Genomic DNA, 19,924 nt, shown 5'->3' with positions numbered 1-19,924 from the left:
ATTAAAACATGAGACAGCAGTAAGTGTGTTTAGAAGACAGTTAAAAATCGATTTACTACCATGCACAAGCTCTACTCTGAACTTCCCATGAGAATGGCTCCTCAAATTAATAATTGTGAATTCATTCATTAAAATAATACTAAATATAAGTTTATCATAAGGAATATCAATTATTTAAGCAGAGGCATTGAAAAGATACACTGGAAAATTACACTGAAGCAAAATTGGCAGCAATGTGGATACTAGCGCTAATAACTAGTAAGTAGAAGCTTCCATTCCTGCTTCCAGAATTAAGCAGGGCAAAGAATAATAGAGTTTTGACAAGAAAATGCACTGGTCATAGCAAACACCCTCTTCCAACGACACAAAAGAAGACCCTACACATGGACATCACCAGACGGTCAACACTGATATCAGAGTGATTATATTCTTTGAGCCAAAGATGGAGACGCTCTATACAGTCAGCAAAAACAAGACCAGCAGCTGACTGTGGCTCAGATCATGAAATCCTTATTGCCAAATTCAGACTTAAATTGAAGAAAGTAGGGAAAACCACTAGACCATTCAGGTATGACCTAAATCAAATCCCTTATGATTATACAGTGGAAGTGAGAAATAGATTCAAGGGACTAGATCTGATAGATAGAGTTGCCTGATGAACTATGGACGGAGGTTTCTGACACTGTACAGGAGACAGGGATCAAGACCATCCCCATGGAAAAGGAATGCAAAAAAGCAAAATGGCTGTCTGGGGAGGCCTTACAAATAGCTGTGAAAAGAAGAGAAGCAAAAAGCAAAGGAGAAAAAGGAAGATATAAGCATCTGAATGCAGAGTTCCAAAGAATAGCAAGAAGAGATAAGAAAGCCTTCTTCAGTGATGAATGCAAAGAAATAGAGGAAAACAACAGAATGGGAAAGACTAGAGATCTCTTCAAGAAAATTAGAGATATCAAGGGAACATTTCATGCAAAGACGGGCTCGATAAAGGACAGAAATGGTAGGGACCTAAGAGAAGCAGAAGATATTAAGAAAAGGTGGCAAGAATACATGGAAGAACTGTACAAAAAATATCTTCACGACCCACATAATTACAATGGTGTGATCACTCACCTAGAGGCAGACATCCTGGAATGTGAAGTCAAGTGGGCCTTAGGAAGCATAACTACAAACAAAGCTAGTGGAGGTGATGGAATTCCAGTTGAGTTATTTCAAATCCTGAAAGATGATGCTGTGAAAGTGCTGCACTCAATATGCCAGCAAATTTGGAAAACTCAGCAGTGGCCACAGGACTGGAACAGGTCCGTTTTCATTCCAATCCCAAAGAAAGGCAATGCCAAAGAATGCTCAAACTACTGCACAATTGCACTCATCTCACACGCTAGTAAAGTAATGCTCAAAATTCTCCAAGCCAGGCTTCAGCAATACGTGAACCGTGAACTTCCTGATGTTCAAGCTGGTTTTAGAAAAGGCAGAGGAACCAGAGATCAAATGGCCAACATCCGCTGGATCATGGAAAAAGCAAGAGAGTTCCAGGAAAACATCTATTTCTGCTTTATTGACTAAGTCAAAGCCTTTGACTGTGTGGATCACAATAAACTGTGGAAAATTCTGAAAGAGATGGGAATACCAGACCACCTGACCTGCCTCTTGAGAAATCTGTATGCAGGCCAGGAAGCAACAATTAGAACTGGACATGGAACAACAGACTGGTTCCTAATAGGAAAAGGAGTACGTCAAGGCTGTATATTGTCCCTCTGCTTATTTAACTTCTATGCAGAGTACATCATGAGAAATGCTGGGCTGGAAGAAACACAAGCTGGAATCAAGACTGCTGGGAAAAATATCAATAACCTCAGATATGCAGATGACACCACCCTTATGGCAGAAAGTGAAGAGGAACTAAAAAGCCTCTGGATTAAAGTGAAAGATGAGAGTGAAAAAGTTGGCTTAAAGCTCAACATTCTGAAAACAAAAATCATGGCATCCGGTCCCATCACTTCATGGGAAATAGATGGGGAAACAGTAGAAACAGTGTCAGACTTTATTTTGGGGGGCTCCAAAATCACTGCAGATGGTGACTGCAGCCATGAAATTAAAAGACACTTGCTCCTTGGAAGAAAAGCTATGACTAACCTAGATAGCATATTCAAAAGCAGCGACATTACTTTGCCAACAAAGGTCTGTCTATTCAAGGCTATGGTTTTTCCTGTGGTCATGTATGGATGTGAGAGTTGGACTGTGAAGAAGGCTGAGCACCGAAGAATTGATGCTTTTGAACTGTGGTGTTGGAGAAGACTCTTGAGAGTCCCTTGGACTGCAAGGAGATCCAGCCAGTCCATTCTAAAGGAGATCAGCCCTGGGATTTCTTTGGAAGGAATGATGCTAAAGCTGAAACTCCAGTACTTTGGCCATCTCATGTGAAGAGTTGACTCATTGGAAAAGACTCTGATGCTGGGAGGGATTGGGGGCAGGAGGAGAAGGGGACGACAGAGGATGAGATGGCTGGATGGCATCACTGACTTGATGGACATGAATCTGAGTGAACTCTGGGAGTTGGTGATGGACAGGGAGGCCTGGCATGCTGCAATTCATGGGGTTGAAAAGAGTCGGACACGACTGAGCGATTGAACTGAACTGAACTGAGAAGCTTCCATAGAGAAATGGCGTTTGTATGAAATCATCAGAGAGAAGAAAAATTTAGGTCCAGTCTAAGTATTATAATTGTCACATCCCTAAAATTTGAAAGGGCTTCCCTGGTGGCTCAGATAGTAAAGAATCTGCCTGCAATGTGAGAAACCCAGGTTTGATCCCTGGATCGGGAAGATATTCTGGAGAAGCAATTGGCAACCCACTCCAGCATTCTTGCTTAGAGAATTCCATGGACAGAGGAGCCTGGCAGGCTACAGTATATGGGATTGCAGAGTTATACACTGAGCGATTGAGCAACTAATACTTTCACTTTTAAAAATTCAAAGTCACAAGCATTAGAAAAAATGCCTGGCTGATAATGGCACCTGTCACCTACTGGACAGGCTGCCCAAGAGCCAGGGAGAAAGGACAGCTGACTTCCTCATTCAGCAATTACTTGCTGAACATCTACTAAATGCATGTCACTGGGGGACCTGCCTGGTGGTCCAGTGGCACTCCCAATGCAAAAGACCCGGGTTTGATCCCTGGTTGGGGAACTAGGTCCTGCATGCTGCAACTAGAAAGGCCCAAGTGTCACAACTAAGACCCAGTGCAGCTGAATAAATAATCAATAGAAACAAATATTTTAAAAAAATAAATAAATACAAGTCACCGAGCTGTCCCTTATGGAGCTGCTCTTTCTACAGATCTTGAGTCGACTGTGGGACAGGGAAGTCTGACACTTTCTCACATAAAAAATAATGCTATCTTTGGAGGGGGGAGCTATGAAAAAGTATATAGCATCATCACTGAACACTGTGTGGCAATGTGCCAAATACAATATGCACAATTGATCATAAAATCATAATACTCTTAAGGGGTGAATCTACTTCAGGACTGAAGAGACTATAAAAATAAGCCATAATGATAGAATTACTGAGCATTAGTCTAACACTACACACAGCCAGCATTTAATAACTAGTCTCCCCACACTTTCTATGCTGAAACTAACAAGGGAGGAAACTGTTGTTGCAAAGATGATATAAACTAGCCCTGCTGTTGGCCAGTGAGTAGAGATGCCAGCTACTGTTAACTAGGCCTCTGAGCAAGTTGCTCCTCTTGCATGTTCAAATAATAAACAGGAACCAAAAGAGATTTCTGTTCTCCAAGTTATCTGAAGTCAATCTCAAGAGTGGGTTTTATATATTATGAAGCAATCAACACATACCCACATACACAATGCTATTTAGGTATATACAAATATTGAGATTTACAGTGGTATTGTGTTTCACTGGGCTGAAGTTTGGGAATGGAGTGGGGCGGGGTGGTGGGGGGGATGTTCTAAGATCAGTCCCTCGGCCTCTTGGGAGAATAAAAGTCAAACATGAAAATGTATTGTTTTTGTTTTCTCTGCTACTGAGTTATATGTGACCTTCTAATCAGTGGAGACTCAGACTAGTTTGAACAGTCCAAAGTAATTTCAAGTTCATCTTATCCAAGGAATTATCATTTGTTAAAATAATGTCTGAAAAAAATCTAAATAATCAAAACAAAAACCAAACAAAAAAAAAACTTAAGATAGCAAATTATCCTAAATCAGACTTTGACTGTAATGGCTTTGTCATGTGTCAACTTGGCTCAGCAGAACTACATTCCTCCAAATTGCCTTCCTAGTATTTTTCCAGGTGTGGTGGGCTACAGGGGTGTTCTCTTGCCAGAACTGGAGGACAGACGGGAGGCTGCAGTTATTCGGTAGCAGACACATACCTACTGATACAATCAAGACCAGTTGAACTGCTGCTGTAATGCGACATTACAGACTTAAGGTAATCAAAAGGGAGATTAGCCTGGGTGGCCTGACTTAACCAGTTGGATGCCTTTTCAAAGAGGGTGGAGGCTCTCTGGAATTTCCAGGGCTTCAAGCTTTAGATCACACCCTTGGAGTTCCAGCATGTTATGATCCTATCTTCCTGATTGCCCTGTGGACCTCAGGCTCGCTTAGCCAGCCACCACCAGTGGGTAAGCCAATGCCTTGTAATCAATTCCTTATCATACGTGAAGATACATCTCCTACCAGCTCCACTGCTCCAGCTGAATCCAGACTAATACACCTACTTTCACTCCTTCAACATATACTCACTGGTGTCCTAAGCAGTCCAGCAGTAGGCCAAAGAGACGCAGTCAATGCCTTCAATCAATTTTCAACACTCCTCTAGTGAAGGTTTGTGCAGTCTTTCTTTCTAGCTATTTCCACCCCTCCCCCCAGAGGTCTGATCAACAGAAGACTAGAAATACAAAAAATAGTATAAATACTTTAAAGAAAAAAGTAAAGTGAAGTCGCTCAGTCGTGTCCGACTCTTTGCAACCCTGTGGACTGTAGCCCACCAGGCTCCTCTGTCCATGGGATTCTCCAGGCAAGAATACTGGAGTGGGTTGCCATTTCCTTCTCCAGGGGATCTTCCCGACCCAGGGATCGAACCCAGGTCTCCCACATTGCAGGCAGACACTTTAACCTATGAGCCACCAGGGAAGCCCCTATAAATACTTTAAAGGCTTAAATTATTCACAAATATCCATTTTTTAAATGAAAAGGGTCTGAATTTTCCTTTGTCCTTTAATGTATATCAATGGCTAGTTCTCCTGACATGGTGTATGATTCAACTTGAAATTGAAAATTTCTACAGCACCAGAACCATGTCTGTTGAAAATTAATCTATGTAGCCCTAGCACAGCAGTCAACACATTGATAGAAGATTAAAATGACAAATCTGGACATTATCTCCCAAATAAGGATACTGAAAAACAGAGAGGTTAAATGACTTGGCCCAAGTCACACAGGTAATCATAAGGATGTACATGTGTTTATTCAGCCATATCCAACTCTTTCCACCCCACAGACTGCAGCCCACCAGGCTCCTCTGTCCATGGGATTTCCCAGGCAAGAATACTGGAACTGTTTGCCACTTCCTCCTCCAAGGGATCTTCCCAACCCAGGTTTTGAACTGGTGTCTCTTGCATCCGCTGCACTGGCAGGCAGATGCTTTACCACTGTGCCAGCTAGGAAGTACCACAAGGGACCAGGTAGTTTGTTACAACATGAGGGAAGCTTCATGCCCATAGGCTGGGGGTAGGGGAAGAGGCATGATGCTTATAAGTGCCTTGTCCTTGTACCACCAGGCATGTTTATCCCTATGGGGGGTGGTCCTCAAACTGACTTGGCTGTTCATGAGAGGCAAGTCTTGGTCAATGTCATCCAAGACCTTCACGTTGCCAAATTCAAGGGCTGTTGCTCACTCCTGGTTTGTCTACAGCACTGGACAGTTAATCACTCTCTCCTTCTTGAAACACTTTCTTCACCTGGAGAGGAACAAACTGTCCTAGTGTATCCCAGGTTCTGAAAGTCCATGTACCAGGAAACCCCTCAGTCCAGCAAATTGGAACAGACACGTTCTTGGTCACTCCCCCTCTGGGACACCACTTTTTCTAGGTTCTCCTTCCGCTTTGCAGTGCCTTCAGGCTGCGTCCTAAAAGAGCTTCTCTCCCCAGTCTGAATTTACCCCCATATGATCTCATCTATGTCCATGACTTTAAATACCTTTTTTTGTTGTTTTTAAAATGATCTGTAGCCTCAATCTTTGTCCTGACATTCAGGTTGATTTTTGCAATTATAGTTCATCATCACTCTCTGGTGATCTAACAGGCCTCTCAAACATAACAAATTCAAAATTATTTAATTTTCCTGCTGATCTGCTCTTCTTATATCTTTCAAGTCTCTACATCTCAGCAAGTGGCAATTCCATTCCACCAGCTGTACAGGGGAAAATCTTTTGGGTCAATGTCAATTTATCTCTCTCTCACATCGTACATATTATCTATCAGAAAATCCCATCCACTTTACTTTTGAAATCTATCTAGGATCCAACCACTTCTCACCTTTTCTACTGCCACTACCCATTTCCAAAGCACTGCCATCATTTTCCTGAGTTATTGTGTCAATTTCCTAACTGCCCTCCCCATCTATCTGGAATCTATCTCCATATAGCAGCAAGAAAGATCTTTATAAAAAAAGAACCTTATAAGCAATCTTTATAATAAAAATGCAAATTGTGCTAAGCCAGTGCTTCCAATAACTTCCCATTTCAATCCAAGTAAGGGCCAAAATTCTTCCAAGGTCTCAGAGGCCTATGACTCAGCCTTGATTCTTCTACCATCTCATCTCCTACTGCCCACTCTGCTCAGCCCACTGTCTGCATCCTTACTGTCCCTACAGCATGCCACGTGCTCTTGCTTTGGGACTTTGAATGTGCTGTTTCTTCTAAAGCGAATACTCTTCCTTCAAATACCTGTTAAGTTCATTCATAATTCTTCCCAAGTGCCTCCTTTCTAGACCTGCAGGCCTTCACAGACCACTCAATCCAAAATAGTCCCCTCTTCTGTGTCACTCCCTATTCCCTATCCATGTTTCATTCTTTAAAGCACTTACTATCCCTTGATATGGTCTACATTCACTTATTTGTCTACGTCTCTCATTCTAGAATGCAAGCTCATGAAGACAGACACTTTGTTACATTCACTATCGTCACTCCAGCTCCTAGAGCAATTCCTGGCACAGAGTGAGGCCTAACATATATTTCTTGAATGAATGAATACCTAAAGCAATCCTCTTGGCTCTTCTACTATCTTGAAGTAAACAGAGCATAAGGCAGTAAAGTTCTCCGGCTTCAACATCTCAAAGCCCTCCATGGCTTAGATTAAGGAATACGTCCCTGCTTCCACCAGTGGCAATCTTCCACTGACGCCACTGCACAGAAGATACTGACATGCCACAACGGACATCAATCTAATCTTACCAAGACTGGTTTGATTCCTTTGCTTTACCATGATAGTAATGAAACTCATGCTCTGCATGCAGGGTGGCACTCATCTGACCTTCAATTGTGAATGTGCGTGGAAATTATAACGACATCTTCATTTTCCATCATGTCCCCTCCAGTTAATCACTGAAACCTAAGGACAGCCTAACTTCTAGAAAGATGAAGCACAAAGGAAAAATAAAAGAAGATCACCATGTTTATCAAGTGACCCATCATTTAGATCACCCTTGGTAATGAAACAAAAAGGTTGCCTGATTACACAGAAGCTTAAACATGTACCAAAAACGAGTGCTTTGTAAGTATGAGACCTCCTTTTTTCCCTTCATAACTGTTACATATAAGCACATCGTGTAACCATGGTGTTTTCGTTTATATCCAGGATGTGGCTTTCTACACATCCTTCTCTTTAGCAAGAACTGTTCTGGCCCAGCTGATTCATTCCATTTTACTTCATAATTTTTCTTTTCTCATTTTAAAAAATAAGATTTTCCCTCTATAAAAATGTAGGTTATTAACCATGCACATAGTGTCTCAAATTCTAAGTTAGGGCAAAGATGACCTACCTTTCTACTCTTGTATATTTCACTCTCCTTTCTACTTTGAATAATCAGAAAAATTGTTTTAATAGTTTACAGATTCATCTTAATGAAGATACTAATATATAGTTTTTTGCTTTTATAGGTGATTGGCATCAAGGGGTATGCAACCTATTTACATGCCCATGACATAGGACTATTAAGAGTGTCACAAAAGACCCACGGTAAGTCTGCATCATTGCATTTTGTCTATAAAACCAAATCTAAATGGTAGATCCTTTTCATATTAAAAAATACAAAATTTTTATGTTTTATCTACTTTGAAAATGTATGTATACACAATCATCACAGCTAACATTTACAATTAGAGTTAAAAAAAATGAAAACCCAGTAACACCACACACACACACACACACACACACACACAAATACCCACAAATACCCACAAAATCAAACACATCCTTCCTCTCATTTGATTTATCAGATTTATGACAGAATCCACTATAGGCATATAAAAATATATCCACAGGATTAGCAAGTAGCCTTCACTTACTACACTTTCTGAAATGCAGAGCAGCCAGGACAGCAAAAGGAACTCTGCCTTTCTTATGTTCCTCCTCCTATCAATATCTGTACTACTTCTATGTATATAGGTTCTTTAACTGGTGCTCAATCTGGACCACTTGTAAAAGTCCCAGGGAATTTAAAATACTGATATTTGGGATTCTGACGTAATTCTTCTATAAGAGGACACAGGTGTGTTTCTAAAGGTCTCAGGTGATTCTAATTAGAGCCAGGGTTGAGAAGCTTCCTCTAAATCTTCTCAGCCTCCTCCTTCAAGCCTTTACTTCTTATTTTTTTTATCTTAGATCTTTCTCTCCTGAATACCTACCATACTTGAAGCCAGTTTGGATTCTCTATTTTATCTGCCCTCCCAAATATATCATAAGGCCCTTAGAAGGCAAAAGCATCTCCTATTAATCTTCTTGAAATCTCCCACAGTGTCTCCATCGTGCCAAATACATAGGACAGCAGCATTAGCCTCTATTTACACAGAATCTATTTTATCCTTCTGTATTAACCCTAATAGGGGTAGCATTACTATGCCCATAGTGCAAGTGAAGAAACTGAAGTCCTAGTCAAAGTTAAATAACTTGCCCCCTAGGTATGTAACTAAAAAGTGATACTTATACTCCACCCCAGATCCACCTGATTGCAAGTTCCTGCCTCTTGCAAAACAACAAGAAGCTTATAATCGATTGGGTTTTAGATAATGTCAATTTCTAAAAAGCACATAGAAAGCTACGCAACATCACTAATTATTAGAGAAATGCAATCAAAACCAAAATGAGCTATCACTTCACACAGGTCAGAATGGCCATTTTCAAAAAACGTACAAACAATAAATGGCTGGTGAAGGCGCAGAGAAAAGGGAACCTTCCTACACTGTTGGTAGGAATGTAAATTTGTACAACCACTATGGAGAACAGTATGGAGGTTCCTTAAAATTAAAATTAAAAAAAACTATCATATGATTCAACAAACCCATTCCTGGGCATGTATCTGGGGAAAACCATACTTCAAAAAGATACAGGCACTCCAACGTTCACTGCAGCACATTTACAATAACCAAGACATGGAAGCAACTTAAATGTCCATCAACAGAGGAAGGGATAAAAATGTGGTACATACACATGATGGAATATTGCTTAGCTATAAAGAAACGAAATAATGCCACTTGAAGCAACATGGATGGACCTAGAGATGATCATGCTAAATGAAATAAGTCAGACAAACATACGATGTCACTTATATATGGAATTTAAAACATGATAGAAATGAACTTATTTACAAAGCAGACACAGACTCACAGACTTTGAAAACAAACTTAGGGTTACTAAAGGGGCAAGGGGGCAGAGGAGAGATGAATTAGGAGTTTAGGATTAACATGTGTATATATAGTAATGCACACTACTATATATAAAACAGAAAGTCAGCAAGGACCTACTGTATACCGGGAACTCTTCTAAATATTCTACAATAACCTATATAACTGAACCACTTTGTTGTACACTTAAAACTAGCAGAGCATTGTAAATAAACTCTACTCCACTATAAAATAAGCATTACATTTTAAAACCATAATAAATAACTTGGTGCCAATTAAATACTCTTAAAAATTAAACAATTATTTATATCAGCATGTGGAGTTGTTGAAATGGTGGTTCCATAAACAAAGGTAAGGGAAATAAAAGTCAAAATGCACTTAGTCAAATTTTTCAATCATCTAAAATCTTACAATGAACAGTCTATGGCTTCTCATTTAAGAAGAGCTGCTTCAGGTTGAGAGTCTTTAGGCGATAAACTATTCATTCCTCTGCCTTTCCAGAAATAAATCTTCCTGAAATGTCTCATTATCTTTCTATGAAATGAAGTAGTTTCTTAAGGAAAAGGGAAATTATCATGTAAGTGGATGATTTTTGCTGGAGGAACCTCCATTCAGAAAGATGACTCAAGGGAAAGAACAGCCACTTCATTCTGATATTATGACAGGACCACAAGGTAAACATTAGGGTGATCGGATTTTTCTGAGTAGGCCATGCATTTAAAAAACAAAAGATTAATCCAAGGCAGATTTTGGCCCTCTCCTGCCATCTGCTCATCACGCAGTTAATCAGAAGAAACAGGGTCTGCACACTGTGCTAAAGCTGAGTAAGACCTGGGGAAAAATATTCAGAAGACTAAAATGGAATTAAGCAGGAGAAACACGTTTTAAAGGCTATTCATTTGCAAATAGAATCAGGTAGAAATTATACCTGACTCATGTATAGATAAACATTTTTGCTATTTCTCAGAGATCTTCTATTAGAAAATGAGTAGTTAAGCCACATATTAATTCTACCATCTAGCTAATGAAATAATTCATCCAAATTCACGTTTGTCAAAACCTAGTGATGAGGAGGCATAACTACCAGAAGAACGCCTGCAAATAGGAGACAATTTTTTAAGGTTTGCGGCTTAAAAAAAATTTCTCCTGAAGAAATTTCAGGCTGCAGCTGGTGTGTAGCTAAGGGGTTAACGTCTGTGAGCTAAACTTCCTTAAAGCCTCTTAATAGTGAGGGCCACACTATTTCTCAAGGCAGCTACTGCAGAAAGCTGTAATCTAAATTTACAGAGAAGCAAAGAACCAAACCGCACATCCCCCACCTTGTTTAAGATTTAAAAGTGTATCCAGTCACTTTCTAACTGCATTTTGTACATTCTATAAGACAATTTTGGTCAGAAATTAAAAAAAATTTTTTTTCAATGAAATATATATCAGCACCAATGAAACTAAAAAGCATACCAAATTTATCTTAAAGTATATCTAATACATCATGGATGTTATGCACTTGATATGCTTTTATTATAATCTGTGACTTTGAAACAGAAAAAGTACAGATAAAAAGGGCAGTTGAACATGCTACCAAAGTCATAAATAGATTTTTTTTAAAGCACTGCCATGGCAAATTATCTTTTGCAGTAAAAGGTGCTATACATTTTTTAGTACTACTGTTTCACCAGTGACATAACCCACAAATTATCCTACTGAAAGAATCACAAATCCCTCCAGCAAACATACCTTTGAAAGATACACAGTTACACGGTGTGGAAATTGCCACAGGAGACAAAATGGCGGCTACAGGAAACTGGGCGGCAGGTTACCAATTTCTAAGAGCAGAAGTGGTTTTGAAGGAACAAGTGAGAAAGAAAAAATAACCTAAGCTCCTCAAGATAACCGCTAGAACAAGCCAGAAAGTGAGGAAGTGAGTAAAGTGGAGGCTGCAGCTCTCTCACAAAGGAAGTGAATGCTCACTTCTGGTTTTACCAACCAACTCATTTAAGTTAGATTTAACCCACTGGTCACGTCTGGCATTTAGTCCTCAAATAACATAACATATATACACACACTCAACAACTGGTGTTAGTATAAAAATGTGTGCAATCTTCAACTTAAAAGGTGGGGGGGGTGTTCTAAAAATTAAGGTTCATACCGTCTGATTCCAATGATACGAAGTTCCAGAGAAAGCAGAATTATGACAGAGGTGGACTGGTGATCGCCTGGTGCTGCTGTCTGGGGACTGCGAGGGAAGACCCACAGAAAGGGGCACAGCGGGGCTATTTAGGGTAAAACATTCTACATCGTGGCTATACAAATTAACTATAAACTGGCCAAATTCCTCAAACTGTACACCTTCGAATGAGTGAATTTATTGTAAGTAAATTACAATAAAATTATTCCAAAAAATTACTTTAAAAGCTTAAGGTTCATAACTTGACTTTTCAGATTTTGGAAAAAAAAAATTTTTTCCCCCAAAAAAGCATGTTACAAATGGTGATTAAGTTTCCAGGCTAATCCTTCCCTTCCCCAAAATGTGAATCGTAATTTGGGTGAAAGCAAGTAGCCTGGGAAGTCCACCGAGTCCAGAAACTTCAGAATTAGGTTCACTTTGCACTTTAAGCCCTAGCTGATGGAAGGAGGGGCTTCCCTGTGGTTCAGCAGTAAAGAACCCACCTGCAATGCAGGAGCCGCAGGAGCCACAGGAGGCTCAAGTTGGATCCCTGGGTTGGGAAGATCCCTTGGCGGAGGGCATGGTGACCCACTCCTGTATGCTTGACTGGAAAATCCCATTGACAGAGGAGCCTGGCAGGTTATAGTCCATAGAGTCACAAAGAGTCAGACATGACTGAAACGACTGGCATGCACACAGACCACAGGAGAGAGGGAAACTGATGTCAAAACATAGACGCAGGGCTAGGAACTGGTGGTTGGTGATGTAAGGTAGAGGTGGGAAAATCTTAGAAGACTTAGGAAGCATAAGCATAAGCGGGGCACTTCTGCCCTTGATCAGTCTCTAAGCAAACCTGTAACTCATACTTACTAGCTGAAGAGAGGGGAAGCCAGAGGTACTTATGCTTTGTCGATGGTACTGGCCAAGGTTTGGTGGGAGGGTAAACTGTTTCCTTATTTCCGCAGAAGAATACCTTGGGTTAAAACAGAAAAATCTAAATGAAGTGGTTACTTTAAAGCATCACAGCAATTATAGATACAATCTCTGATATCACGTTAGAAAACTGATTCCTGAGCTGGGTGACTGGCAGAACTTACTAAAATGCCCTCAGTGGGCTCTGAGTGGACACTAGGGCTTTAGGGTGATCATATACTCCCTTGAGAAGTTCGCAGAAGCGAGGAGGCCTGCAGACAGGGCACTTGCCCAATACTGGAAGGATGATGGCTTCTCAGGCGTGCTAGTGGTACAGAACCTGCCTGCCAGTGTGGGAGATTTAAGAGGCCCCGGTTGGATCCCTGGCTTGGGAAGATCCCCTGGAGAAGGACACGGCGACCCACTCCAGTATTCTTGCCTGGAGAATCCCATGGACAGAGGAGCCTGGCGGGCTACAGCCCAAAGAGTCGCCAAGAGTGGGACATGGCTGAGGCGACTCAGCATGCAGGCGCGCACTGGAGGATGGCAGCACGAGGGGGAAAAGTTTGGCCCAAACAAAAGACCCAGGGCGCTCAGCTCCTTCTTCCCAGCCCGTTCAGAGGCACAGTTTCCGTGCGAGGACATCTGGCCTCTGACGACAGTCCTTTAAGGCCAGAGTCGCCATTTTGAACCAGTCACTCTCCTTTCAGCGGTGGAGCACGTCCGGTCGCTGCTTGCTATCATGGAAAATGCCAGAGAACTGCTTTATGGACACCTCTACCTCCCCACAGGCACCTTAGGTGCTACCTGGAATTGAAAGTGCTGTAATTGTTCCAAACCGCTCCAATGAGTGATCCTTCAAGTCAGTGGAAGTGACTCTGCTGAGCCCTCAGACAACATCCCTGCAGGCAGAAGGGGCACAGGAAGAGTCCCGCTCCACATCCACACCTGCTGGTGGGTGGCACTGACCAGCAATATCCCAGACAATGAGCAGGTTGGCTTTTATTATTATTATTATTATTACTATTATCAGACTAAAGAAATTATTTTCTTCTTTTTACAAATATGTACTTGTCTGTGTCAGGTCTTGGTTGCAGCATGAGGCATCTTCGTTGTATATGTGGTATTTCTCTTTGCAGCTTAGTTGACCCCTGGGCATTTTGGGATCTTAGTTCCCGGATCAGAGATCAAACCTGTGTTCGCTTCATTGCAAGGCAGATTCTTAATCACTGGGGGAGTTCTGAGCAACTTGACTTTTGTGTGGGAAAAGTCAAAGCGTTCATTCATTAGTCATTTGTAACTTGGAACTCATTTTCTCATTGTCAGTCTTTGGTGGCTGGATTCTAACGCTAGTTCACAAAAGTGTATTTAAACCACAATGAGGCCACTATAGAGAATAACTAGAAACTAACATTATTGAGGACCAAATGAAACCCTGTATTTGAAATAAAGGCGCTTACTCCTTGGAAGAGAAGTTATGACCAACCTAGATAGCATATTCAAAAGCAGAGACATGACTTTGCCGACTAAGGTCCATCTAGTCAAGGCTATGGTTTTTCCAGTGGTCATGTATGGATGTGACAGTTGGATTGTGAAGAAAGCTGAGCACCGAAGAATTGATGCTTTTGAACTGTGGTGTTGGAGAAGACTCTTGAAAGTCCCTTGGACTGCAAGGAGATCCAACCAGTCCATTCTAAAGGAGAGCAGCCCTGGGATTTCTTTGGAAGGAATGATGCTAAAGCTGAAACTCCAGTACTTTGGCCATCTCATGTGAAGAGTTGACTCATTGGAAAAGACTCTGGTGGTGGGAGGGATTGGGGGCAGGAGGAGAAGGGGACGACAGAGGATGAGATGGCTAGATGGCATCACTGATTCGATGGACATGAATCTGAGTAAACTCCGAGAGCTGGTGATGGACAGGGAGGCCTGGCGTGCTGCGATTCATGGGGTCGCAAAGAGTTGGACACGACTGAGCGACTGAACTGAACTGAACTGATACGTCCAACATAGAGATATATACACTTTAAAAATTATAACTTAAAATATTTAAATATTATTTTAAAAATCTTATTATATTTTCTCTATTATAAAGTATACTAGGACATAATTATTAACTTTCCTCCATGATGAGGTTTCCAACATGATCTGCTTGGGTCCTAATCTCAGCAATGTGGTGCATCTAGAGAGGCAGAAAAGTTGTCTTGATCCCACCTGTGGTGTCCATTTTCCCAACCCAAGAGTGCCTCAATTTCCTTTCAGGGTTGACACCCTCATGTTGTACAGGTACAACTACCAATCAAAGGGATGGACGTGTAACCCAATACAAGACAATTCTCTCTCCTTCCCGGAATCCTGAATAATGAATGGAGAGACAAAATGTGGTATATCATACATGGAATATTATTCAGCAACAAAAAAAGTACTGATATATACCATGATACGGATGAACCTTGCAAACATTACATTCAGTCAAAGAAGCTAAACCAAAAGACCACATACAGTATAACTTCTTATATGAAAAGTCCAGAATAAGCAAATCTATAGAGACAGAAAGCAGATGAGTGCCTAGGGCTGGGACGATTGAAGACAAATGGGGAGTGACTGCTATTGGGAATGGAGTTTCTTTTAGGGGTGATGAAAATGTTCTAAAATTAATTGTGGTGATGGATGGTCAACTCTGTGAATATACTGAAAACAAGTGACTCATACATGTTAAATGTGTGAATTGTGTGGTATCTGAATAATTTCCAAATAAAGATGAGGGATAACAGATACAAGTGTGTGTGTGTGTGTGTGTGTGAGAGAGAGAGAGAGAGAGAGAGTGAGTGAGTGTTCTAGAGAGACAACAGTGAATGAAGCCAAGAATTTAGCATGATAACCTATAATGGAGGAATACTTTCAGATTTTAATCTACAGTGCTCAACAGGCTGATTTTCATTACAAATTCAACAGTCACCAATTTCTAAAAAAAAATCAAGAGGCTAGACTGTTACCCAAAACAAAAGGCCCATCTTTCACAAACAACACTGCATCTTGTTTTTCGCACAGGGACCCAAACCAGTAGAGCAATCACTTATTTGCTTATTTAAGAAGGTGACCATAGTCACGAAGGGTGGAGAGAACTACGCAAAGGTCCTTTTCCGTGACTGAGTTGACTTTTCACACATAAGACTGACAAACTGACCCTGTGACTTCTGCTTCCAGGTCCTCCCCCACAAGGCTTCTCAAATAATGAGTTTTAGTTTTCTGGCCGTTCTGAAGTCCTTCCTGTCATAGACCAGAGAGGTCTACCTGAATATCTGAAAACCTTCATGAAAGAAAGTGGCATCGTAAGAGAATTATACAATGGTGGGAGGGACAGGTTCTTGCTTTCATTTTGTCCAACAAAAGCCCAATAATTTTTTGATCATGCCATCACAACGTGCTTGCTCCCCAACCCTACATAAGCAGCTGGTGTTCCTGTTGCAATCCTCCACATCAGAGCTATACAACGGATCTTGTTCCCTGACACATCAAGCCTGCCCCAATCTTATTTCCTGTCTCTACAAAAGGCAATTAAACCTGTCCCTTCAAAACTGTCAAATAAGGAGATGAACTGTTTGTCCTGAAAATTATAACAGTGAACTTTCCCACACAGAAAGGAACTGCTTCTTGTTCACTTAAAGAACTTCCAAATAAAATAGTTCTGGAGAGGCCTTGCTGCTGCTGCTGCTGCTGCTGCTAAGTCACTTCAGCCATGTCCGACTCTGTGCAACCCCATAGATGGCAGCCTACCAGGCTCCCCCATCCCTGGGATTCTCCAGGCAAGAACACTAGAGTGGGTTGCCATTTCCTTCTCCAATGCATGAAAATGAAAAGTGAAAGTGAAGTCGCTCAGTCGTGCCCTATGCACATTTAAGCTAGCAAAAATAAGCTGGGGTAATAATATTATATGTTGGTCAAGCTATGGGAAAACCCCTGTGGGTTCTGTATTGGTTCAGTGTCTCTGGAAGATAATACTGCAATAGGAGACAAGAGCTCTAGAACTTGTTACTCTTTCACCTAACCCATCTCACCTGGGGAACATACTCCCTGGACTTCATACAAAACTACAATTTGAACAAAAATGAGCATAAGAACTCTGTATATGATAGCAAATAATCGAAAATAACCAACATTATTGGGGAGAACATTAGGGTGAACACTGACTACGTAACAGGATAAAATACATGAAATGTTATTTGACCATTTAAATATTTGTATAGAAATGTGCATAAAGAAATAAGGTACAAGTAAAAAGTAACATGAGGAACTGAATACAAATATTCAACAACATGTGTATAAATAAATATCCCACAATGTTCAGAAAACTTTTTCGTAGTTATACAAAAGGAGTTTAATAACTACCCCAATTCAGCTTTTTCTCCTGTAAAGTTGCTAATTAAGGTCATCATTAAAAAAAAAAGAGTATGCACATATAAAGTGCCATGCAGGCTTAGATGCACTACTGTTTTTTTTTTTTAAAAAGTAAGTAAACATTAGCTATTATGTTTACTAATATGGAACAAAAAATCAGATAACCCAACCAAGGAAAGAGCTCATACAGGTATGGTGTCCATCCAGGTATTGTGTGGGGGTTTTATTCCTCTGCATTTGAGACTCAGATCAAATTCAGTATGTCTAAGATAATTTTTAGGATGCTAGATTTATATTATATTTCCTTGATGAGCTAAGATACCTTTCTTCTAATAACTTGAACTGTTTGATAAATATTATCTTCTTTATTTGCACAAATATCAGTCAACACCACTGCTCTAGGGTCAGAATGGTGAAATCGAGTGGGTAGCAAAGCCGCATGTTTTTATTCTCAGACTCTTAGACCCCCACCCCAGTCCTGAAGCAGCATGTCTCCTGGTGTGGCCTGGAAAAATAAACTTTTAATCAGGAACTTCAGATGATTTTTATGTGCCAGAAAGCCTAAGATTCACTGATGTGCAAGCCTATGAGAGAGTGGCTGGTTGATTCATTAATTCGTAAAACACTGAGGGTATCCACAGTGCCAGACTCTCTGTCAAGTGCTAGGGAGTGAAGTCCAAGAAGATACCGTTGCTGCTCCTGGAAGTCCAGTAGATGGGAGGGAGGAGGGCAGATGGATAACTGAATAATTATAATTCAATATGATAAGCATATTGTGCAGGAATCTGCACAGTGCTTTGTGAGCAAAGATGAGAGTTACCAATTCAGCCTTGGAATACTTAGGAATGCTTCCTGTTCCAGGAAAAGGAAACTTTGGGACCATATTTTGAGAAAAAAAAAGAAGTCAGTAGGAACAGGACTGATGGGGGAAAAAAACAATGCATTTCAAGCATTTTTAACATTTTTTAACATTTCATGACATTAGGTTTCTATACTCCTACTTCAAGCATTTTAACCACTGGGTTACCCTATTTTTCTTAATAAGAGGCATAGCTAGAAGAGCAAAGAAAAAGAGTCTGAACTCAGTGACTTGGTCCTCAGCTTTGCCATTTGCCAGCTGTTCTATATTTAAGTACATCAGTTAACCAAGCTGGGTCTTCGTTTCATTACATGGAAAATGAAGGGGCTGGGCTATATGATCTCCTGGGCACCTTTCCAGCTCTAACTGGCAAAGATGCCTAAGACTTTCCAAGCTGAACAATGAGCACTGTCATCTACATCAGCAGCTGTGCTAGGAAACTGAACAGCTCCAGAAGGCTTCTCTCTGGCTTTCATACCAAAAGGAAAATTCTTTCACTCTATGCCTGTACGGCCAGCAGCCAAAATGGTTGGAAGGATTTTTATAACTGATGAAAAAAAACACAACCTTGTCTATAAGTATTTAAAGAGGTTTAGGATTTTCCTGAATCTGACATGTTTTAAACAACAGTGAAAGGACTGGAATAAAGAAAAACAAACATATAATTTACTCTGAGTTTACATATAGTTACTCTTCAGTTCAGCTCAGTTCAGTTCAGTCGCTCAGTCTTGTCCAACTCTTTGCGACCCCATGGACTGCAGCACGCCAGGCCTCCCTGTCCATCACCAACTCCCGGAGTTTACTCAAACTCATGTCCATTGAGTCGGTGATGCCATCTAGCCATCTCATCATCTGTTGTCCCTTTCTCCTCCTGCCCCCAATCCCTCCCAGCATCAGGGTCTTTTCCAATGAGTCAGTTCTTCACATCAGGTGGCCTAAGTATTGGAGTTTCAGCTTCAGCATCAGTCCTTGCAATGAATATTCAGGACTGATTTCCCTTAGGATGGACTGGTTGGATCTCCTTGCTGTCCAAAGGACTCTCAAGAGTCTTCTCCAACACCACAGTTCAAAAGCATCAATTCTTCAGTCTCAGCTTTCTTTATACTCCAACTCTCACATCCATGCGTGACTACTGTAAAAAAAATAGCTTTGACTAGATGGACCTTTCTTGGTAAAGTAATGTCTCTGCTTTTCAATATGCTGTTTAGGTTGGCCATAACTTTTCTTCCAAGGAGTAAGCGTCTTTTAATTTCATGGCTGCAGTCACCATCTGCAGGGGTTTTGGAGCCCAAAAAGATAAAGTCTGTCACTGTTTCTACTGTTTCCCCATCTATTTCCCATGAGGTGATGGGACCAGATACCATGATCTTCGTTTTCTGAATGTTGAGCTTTAAGCCAACTTTTTCACTCTCCTCTTTCACTTTCATCAAGAGGCTCTTTAGTTCCTCACTTTCTGCCATAGGGTGGTACCATCTGCATATCTGAGGTTACTGATATTTCTCTCAGCAATCCTGATTCCAGCTTGAGCTTCATCCAGTCTGGCATTTTGCACGATGTACTCTGCATATAAGTTAAATAAGGAGGGTGACAATATACAGCCTTGACATATTACTTTCCCTATTTGGAACCAGTCTGTTGTTCCATATCCAGTTCTAACTGTTGCTTCCT

At 40.9% G+C, this 19,924-nt stretch overlaps 1 protein-coding gene across 3 annotated transcripts in view; it reads right to left on the bottom strand.

Moving 5' to 3' along the window:
* The window catches only part of DOCK8 (dedicator of cytokinesis 8), a 239,502-nt gene that overhangs the window by 165,406 nt on the left and 54,172 nt on the right, over nucleotides 1-19,924 (bottom strand). Inside the window, exon 2 of one of the 3 annotated variants that reach the window (XM_069576387.1) lies at nucleotides 12,961-13,063. The exons of 1 other annotated variant lie outside the window; for it this stretch is intronic. In XM_069576387.1, coding sequence (XP_069432488.1) covers nucleotides 12,961-13,063 — 103 coding nt within the window. Of the gene's footprint in view, nucleotides 1-11,660; nucleotides 13,064-19,924 lie in introns of all 3 variants that reach the window. One more of the 3 variants, XM_069576388.1, reaches the window with a different exon arrangement.

The sequence above is a fragment of the Ovis canadensis genome, chromosome 2, assembly GCF_042477335.2.
Source record: "Ovis canadensis isolate MfBH-ARS-UI-01 breed Bighorn chromosome 2, ARS-UI_OviCan_v2, whole genome shotgun sequence".
Classification (NCBI taxonomy): Eukaryota; Metazoa; Chordata; class Mammalia; order Artiodactyla; family Bovidae; genus Ovis; species Ovis canadensis.
Note: the sequence above shows the minus strand (reverse complement) of the source record. Positions and strands in the feature narration are given on the sequence as shown.